The sequence below is a fragment of the Poromitra crassiceps genome (assembly GCF_964638095.1).
Source record: "Poromitra crassiceps genome assembly, chromosome: 2".
Classification (NCBI taxonomy): Eukaryota; Metazoa; Chordata; class Actinopteri; order Beryciformes; family Melamphaidae; genus Poromitra; species Poromitra crassiceps.
This window is the reverse complement of record NC_139624.1, coordinates 7,148,852-7,157,533: the sequence shown is the minus strand read 5'-3', so window position 1 is coordinate 7,157,533 and position 8,682 is coordinate 7,148,852. Positions and strand designations below refer to the sequence as shown.

Genomic DNA, 8,682 nt, shown 5'->3' with positions numbered 1-8,682 from the left:
ATCACATAGTGTCTTTTCTTTAATCTGGTGGCAGCATTTTTCAGTAAAAAGTGAAGCGACACAGATGGTTTATAGTGCCTGCCCCATTCATTGGGCCCAGGCTACAATTCACTGAGAACTGGAACCAATGCAAAATTTGAACAGATCAGTAACATGACAATAAGAGTCTAAATAACTATGCCTTTTGTCATTGTGTTTTATCTACAGACTAAGCAGTCATTGGCTTTCCGTTCTATAAACACCGTTATTTTTGTATTGACTATAATTGAGTGATACACTTTATTAAAACAATCATATTATATCATAAGTTTTCTTTGTTTTGCGTTCACAGTGATGTCAGTTAGATTTGGTTAGGTCAGAGCTATGCTCACTCACTACATCTGCCTTTTTTTAACCCCAGGTGTGCATAAAATACAGGTTAAAAACAAAAAACAAAAAATTATATATATATTTTTATTATAATAATACGGTTATCGTATCGGTTATCGGCCAGGAGAAGCAGATATTTATCAGTTGAAAAAAATCCATATCGTGCATCCCTAACTTCAATACATCGCTCAGTAGTGATGATTCAGATATGTCTGTCACTAGTGATCGCTTCAATACATCACTCAGTAGTGATCATTCAGATATGTCTGTCACTAGTGATCACTTCAATACATCACTCAGTAGTGATCATTCAGATATGTCTGTCACTAGTGATCACTTCAATACATCACTCAGTAGTGATCATTCAGATATGTCTGTCACTAGTGATCACTTCAATACATCACTCAGTAGTGATCATTCAGATATGTCTGTCACTAGTGATCACTTCAATACATCACTCAGTAGTGATCATTCAGATATGTCTGTCACTAGTGATCGCTTCAATACATCGCTCAGTAGTGATCATTCAGATATGTCTGTCACTAGTGATCGCTTCAATACATCGCTCAGTAGTGATCATTCAGATATGTCTGTCACTAGTGATCGCTTCAATACATCACTCAGTAGTGATCATTCAGATATGTCTGTCACTAGTGATCACTTCAATACATCACTCAGTAGTGATCATTCAGATATGTCTGTCACTAGTGATCACTTCAATACATCGCTCAGTAGTGATGATTCAGATATGTCTGTCACTAGTGATCACTTCAATACATCGCTCAGTAGTGATCATTCAGATATGTCTGTCACTAGTGATCGCTTCAATACATCACTCAGTAGTGATCATTCAGATATGTCTGTCACTAGTGATCACTTCAATACATCACTCAGTAGTGATCATTCAGATATGTCTGTCACTAGTGATCACTTCAATACATCGCTCAGTAGTGATGATTCAGATATGTCTGTCACTAGTGATCACTTCAATACATCGCTCAGTAGAGATCATTCAGATATGTCTGTCACTAGTGATCACTTCAATACATCACTCAGTAGTGATCATTCAGATATGTCTGTCACTAGTGATCGCTTCAATACATCGCTCAGTAGTGATCATTCAGATATGTCTGTCACTAGTGATCGCTTCAATACATCGCTCAGTAGTGATCATTCAGATATGTCTGTCACTAGTGATCGCTTCAATACATCGCTCAGTAGTGATGATTCAGATATGTCTGTCACTAGTGATCGCTTCAATACATCACTCAGTAGTGATCATTCAGATATGTCTGTCACAAGTGATCGCTTCAATACGTCGCTCAGTAGTGATGATTCAGATATGTCTGTCACTAGTGATCACTTCAATACATCACTCAGTAGTGATCATTCAGATATGTCTGTCACTAGTGATCACTTCAATACATCACTCAGTAGTGATGATTCAGATATGTCTGTCACTAGTGATCACTTCAATACATCGCTCAGTAGCGATGATTCAGATATGTCTGTTACTAGTGATCGCTTCAATACGTCGCTCAGTAGTGATGATTCAGATATGTCTGTCACTAGTGATCGCTTCAATACGTCGCTCAGTAGTGATGATTCAGATATGTCTGTCACTAGTGATCACTTCAATACATCACTCAGTAGTGATGATTCAGATATGTCTGTCACTAGTGATCACTTCAATACATCGCTCAGTAGTGATCATTCAGATATGTCTGTCACTAGTGATCGCTTCAATACATCGCTCAGTAGTGATCATTCAGATATGTCTGTCACTAGTGATCCTTCAATACATCGCTCAGTAGTGATGATTCAGATATGTCTGTTACTAGTGATCGCTTCAATACGTCACTCAGTAGTGATCATTCAGATATGTCTGTCACTAGTGATCGCTTCAATACGTCGCTCAGTAGTGATGGGGTCAGTGGTTGTAATGGGGCGTCTGGGTAGTTTAGAGGTAAAAAGCACTCGCCTGGAGACACGGGTTCAATTCCCGGCAGCGGGACTTCCAGCTTAGACGTTCCTACAGACATAAACAGTCATGTCTGCACGTGAGAATCTGGAGGGAAATGAGTCCTGGCCGCTGCACTAGTGCCTCCTTTGAGGGGAACTGGCCCTACTACACATCAGTGGTGGATGAGTTCCCTCCCCCTCCCTCCCCTGATATGTGGGGCGCTTCGAGTATAAATCCAATCAATTATCAAAAACAAACGCCTCCTGTCTCAAAGTGAACTTGCTTTAACCCTGCAGACGGCCACACCCCCGGCCCCTCCCGCTCTCCTGACCGGAAGCCAATCAAGAACCAGAATGCCGGAACACCAGGAAGTAATAATGCCACGCCCACTAAGTGCAAGCGGCCAATGAACGCCTTCATGCTGTTTGCCAAGAAGTTCAGGATGGAGTATACACAGATGTACCCGGGCAAAGACAACAGGTAGGGGTGTGTGTGTGTGTCCATGTATGTATGTATGTATGTAGCTGTATATCAACGTGTTTGTACTTTCATATATGCGTGAATGTACTGTATCCACATGTGAGGGAGCATGGTGCGCGCACGTGTGTGTGCGTGTGTGTGTGTGTGGGGTGTAGGTTTGGTGTGTATTTATGTTTGGTACATGTGTGTGATTTATCTGTGTTTGTGTGTGTGTGGGTGTGTCTGTGTGTGTGTGTGTTTGTGTGTGTCTGTGTCTGTGTGTGTGTGTGTGTGTGTGTGTGTGTGTGTGTGTGTGTGTGTGTGTGTGTGTGTGTGTGTGTGTGCGCGTGTGCGTGTGCGCTGCAGGGCGATCAGCGTGCTCCTGGGTGAGCGGTGGAGGGCGCTGCGCGGTGAGGAGCGGAGAGCGTTCACTCTGCAGGCCAAAGCGCTCGCCGACCAGCAGAAGAGACTCGACCCAGACTGCTGGAAACGCAAGAGAGCCAACTCTGTGAGGACACACACACACACACACACACACACACACACACACACACACACACACACACACACACACACACACACACAGATACCAGCTTGTGACTGAAAATGTCCTGGAAAATGATCTGTAGAAAAAAAAACCTGAGTTGTCTCTCAAGGCAAGTTCCTACCCACTGAGACTGGAGTCCAGACTGATGCGTGGAGTGAAACAGGATGTGAGGTCAGGTTAGGATGCTGTTAACCAGGCTACATCAGTGAGCATGGCACATCATTAGGATGCTGTTAACCAGGCTACATCAGTGAGCATGGCACATCATTAGGATGCTGTTAACCAGGCTACATCAGTGAGCATGGCACATCATTAGGATGCTGTTAACCAGGCTACATCAGTGAGCATGGCACATCATTAGGATGCTGTTAACCAGGCTACATCAGTGAGCATGGCACATCATTAGGATGCTGTTAACCAGGCTACATCAGTGAGCATGGCACATCATTAGGATGCTGTTAACCAGGCTACATCAGTGTGCATGGCACATCATTAGGATGCTGTTAACCAGGCTACATCAGTGTACATGGCACATCATTAGGATGCTGTTAACCAGGCTACATCAGTGAGCATGGCACATCATTAGGATGCTGTTAACCAGGCTACATCAGTGAGCATGGCACATCATTAGGATGCTGTTAACCAGGCTACATCAGTAGCATGGCACATCATTAGGATGCTGTTAACCAGGCTACATCAGTGTACATGGCACATCATTAGGATGCTGTTAACCAGGCTACATCAGTGTACATGGCACATCATTAGGATGCTGTTAACCAGGCTACATCAGTAGCATGGCACATCATTAGGATGCTGTTAACCAGGCTACATCAGTGAGCATGGCACATCATTAGGATGCTGTTAACCAGGCTACATCAGTGAGCATGGCACATCATTAGGATGCTGTTAACCAGGCTACATCAGTGAGCATGGCACATCATTAGGATGCTGTTAACCAGGCTACATCAGTGTACATGGCACATCATTAGGATGCTGTTAACCAGGCTACATCAGTAGCATGGCACATCATTAGGATGCTGTTAACCAGGCTACATCAGTGTACATGGCACATCATTAGGATGCTGTTAACCAGGCTACATCAGTGTACATGGCACATCATTAGGATGCTGTTAACCAGGCTACATCAGTGTGCATGGCACATCATTAGGATGCTGTTAACCAGGCTACATCAGTGTACATGGCACATCATTAGGATGCTGTTAACCAGGCTACATCAGTGTGCATGGCACATCATTAGGATGCTGTTAACCAGGCTACATCAGTGTACATGGCACATCATTAGGATGCTGTTAACCAGGCTACATCAGTGTACATGGCACATCATTAGGATGCTGTTAACCAGGCTACATCAGTGTACATGGCACATCATTAGGATGCTGTTAACCAGGCTACATCAGTGTACATGGCACATCATTAGGATGCTGTTAACCAGGCTACATCAGTGTACATGGCACATCATTAGGATGCTGTTAACCAGGCTACATCAGTGTGCATGGCACATCATTAGGATGCTGTTAACCAGGCTACATCAGTGTACATGGCACATCATTAGGATGCTGTTAACCAGGCTACATCAGTGTACATGGCACATCATTAGGATGCTGTTAACCAGGCTACATCAGTGTACATGGCACATCATTAGGATGCTGTTAACCAGGCTACATCAGTAGCATGGCACATCATTAGGATGCTGTTAACCAGGCTACATCAGTGTGCATGGCACATCATTAGGATGCTGTTAACCAGGCTACATCAGTGAGCATGGCACATCATTAGGATGCTGTTAACCAGGCTACATCAGTGTACATGGCACATCATTAGGATGCTGTTAACCAGGCTACATCAGTAGCATGGCACATCATTAGGATGCTGTTAACCAGGCTACATCAGTGTGCATGGCACATCATTAGGATGCTGTTAACCAGGCTACATCAGTGTACATGGCACATCATTAGGATGCTGTTAACCAGGCTACATCAGTAGCATGGCACATCATTAGGATGCTGTTAACCAGGCTACATCAGTAGCATGGCACATCATTAGGATGCTGTTAACCAGGCTACATCAGTGTGCATGGCACATCATTAGGATGCTGTTAACCAGGCTACATCAGTGTACATGGCACATCATTAGGATGCTGTTAACCAGGCTACATCAGTAGCATGGCACATCATTAGGATGCTGTTAACCAGGCTACATCAGTGTACATGGCACATCATTAGGATGCTGTTAACCAGGCTACATCAGTGTGCATGGCACATCATTAGGATGCTGTTAACCAGGCTACATCAGTGTGCATGGCACATCATTAGGATGCTGTTAACCAGGCTACATCAGTGTGCATGGCACATCATTAGGATGCTGTTAACCAGGCTACATCAGTAGCATGGCACATCATTAGGATGCTGTTAACCAGGCTACATCAGTGTGCATGGCACATCATTAGGATGCTGTTAACCAGGCTACATCAGTGTACATGGCACATCATTAGGATGCTGTTAACCAGGCTACATCAGTGTGCATGGCACATCATTAGGATGCTGTTAACCAGGCTACATCAGTGTGCATGGCACATCATTAGGATGCTGTTAACCAGGCTACATCAGTGTACATGGCACATCATTAGGATGCTGTTAACCAGGCTACATCAGTGTGCATGGCACATCATTAGGATGCTGTTAACCAGGCTACATCAGTGTACATGGCACATCATTAGGATGCTGTTAACCAGGCTACATCAGTAGCATGGCACATCATTAGGATGCTGTTAACCAGGCTACATCAGTGTACATGGCACATCATTAGGATGCTGTTAACCAGGCTACATCAGTGTACATGGCACATCATTAGGATGCTGTTAACCAGGCTACATCAGTAGCATGGCACATCATTAGGATGCTGTTAACCAGGCTACATCAGTGTGCATGGCACATCATTAGGATGCTGTTAACCAGGCTACATCAGTAGCATGGCACATCATTAGGATGCTGTTAACCAGGCTACATCAGTGTACATGGCACATCATTAGGATGCTGTTAACCAGGCTACATCAGTGTACATGGCACATCATTAGGATGCTGTTAACCAGGCTACATCAGTAGCATGGCACATCATTAGGATGCTGTTAACCAGGCTACATCAGTGTGCATGGCACATCATTAGGATGCTGTTAACCAGGCTACATCAGTAGCATGGCACATCATTAGGATGCTGTTAACCAGGCTACATCAGTGAGCATGGCACATCATTAGGATGCTGTTAACCAGGCTACATCAGTGTGCATGGCACATCATTAGGATGCTGTTAACCAGGCTACATCAGTGAGCATGGCACATCATTAGGATGCTGTTAACCAGGCTACATCAGTGAGCATGGCACATCATTAGGATGCTGTTAACCAGGCTACATCAGTGTGCATGGCACATCATTAGGATGCTGTTAACCAGGCTACATCAGTGAGCATGGCACATCATTAGGATGCTGTTAACCAGGCTACATCAGTGTGCATGGCACATCATTAGGATGCTGTTAACCAGGCTACATCAGTGTGCATGGCACATCATTAGGATGCTGTTAACCAGGCTACATCAGTAGCATGGCACATCATTAGGATGCTGTTAACCAGGCTACATCAGTGTGCATGGCACATCATTAGGATGCTGTTAACCAGGCTACATCAGTGTGCATGGCACATCATTAGGATGCTGTTAACCAGGCTACATCAGTGAGCATGGCACATCATTAGGATGCTGTTAACCAGGCTACATCAGTAGCATGGCACATCATTAGGATGCTGTTAACCAGGCTACATCAGTAGCATGGCACATCATTAGGATGCTGTTAACCAGGCTACATCAGTGTGCATGGCACATCACATCCAAACGCAATCCCAGAACCGCTACCAAGGCCAATACTCCAGTCTGCTATGATATGCAAATTGTGTGAGTTGGATCAGAACCCTGACCCCCCCACCCCCCACCTAAGAGCAAGACAAAATCTCAAGGCACACCTGTATCCATGAAAAATAGCCTCTATAACATGTGTTATCACTCTTATCATGTTTTTGATTTACTAATGCCAAATAAAATTTGACAAACAATGTATTACTCATGAAATATTAGTCATGAAACAATTCAAACTTTGTAAAAATGACTACATCAAAGCAGCAACACACCCACTTAGGCTATATTTGCAATAATAATGTATGGCTGTCACAAAACCCCAAGGCACACCTGGACTTGCCTCAACACCATTTGGGAACCACTGCTCTACGACCTGCCTATCCCTAGCTACGACCTCTGTTCCCTAGCCCCGCCCCCTTTCCTGACCACGCCTTCCCCCACTACCCAGATACACCGACCCACTCCCCCTACCCACTCTCTACGACCTTCTTCCCCCTAGCTACAGCCTCTTTTCCCTAGCCCCGCCCCCTCCCTTGACCCGACCCGGATCGTATCCTTGGCCCATGCTACACCCTTCCACCATGGGGCCCGGTGGTTTTTCTGTAATCCTGCTAACAGACGGACAAACGGCACCGAGAACAATAAGAGTTCCGCAGGAATGAGTCCGGAAGTAGCACTTTTGATCGTAGCGTAGCATTTTCTGAAAATCACGTAAAAAGACACACACACACACAAAAATGCATTTACACTTCACAAGTCGTAAAAGTGGTCCTCGATCTTGTTGAACACAAACTTCGCTGTTTCATAAATTTTGTTAACCACAGACCTTATTTCATGCATTTAACCAAAATCCCCATACAAAAATCCCATTCACTTTTCCCCTTACGAACCAGCACGGTGGCCATTTCTGGGTAAGCCTACAAAAACACATCATCCCTGTGGTATTCTATAAGGGAGCGTCTGCATCTTGGTTGCACTACATTTATTTGGAAAAAGCAAAAATGTGGCACAAGGAGGCGAAAGTGAATGAGAAAAGAGAAAAGAGAGAAAATGTACAATTATATTCAAGAATATAATTTTGGTGCCCCTGTCTATTCAAGATGTACATTGTTTGTTTAACTATCGTAGTAGACATGTATTAAGTATCCAAGAAGCTCCTTCTTTCTCTTTTCTGATTCACTACATTTATTTGACCAGCAGATGTCACACACGTGCGCTGTGTTTTGAAGCTTCAAGTAGTGAACCCATCACTAGTAGTGTGTCTGTCTAACTTGTATTCTCTGTCCCAACAGGGCTGTCATGGAAATTAACAGACAGGAAGAGAGGACAACTGACAGAGACTGCAGGAGTGCACACACACATATACACACACACACCACACACTTGTGGGCACACACATGCGCACGCGCACACACATACAC

The 8,682-nt window shown here is 44.3% G+C and overlaps 1 protein-coding gene across 1 annotated transcript in view; it reads left to right on the top strand.

The window, feature by feature from the left end:
- The window catches only part of LOC310798224 (HMG box-containing protein 1-like), a 48,030-nt gene extending 39,348 nt beyond the window's left edge, over positions 1-8,682 (top strand). Inside the window, exons 11-13 of the mRNA XM_083660704.1 lie at positions 2,629-2,812; positions 3,158-3,299; positions 8,554-8,682. Coding sequence (XP_083516830.1) covers positions 2,629-2,812; positions 3,158-3,299; positions 8,554-8,571 — 344 coding nt within the window. The 3' untranslated portion in view covers positions 8,572-8,682. The remainder of the gene's footprint in view (positions 1-2,628; positions 2,813-3,157; positions 3,300-8,553) is intronic.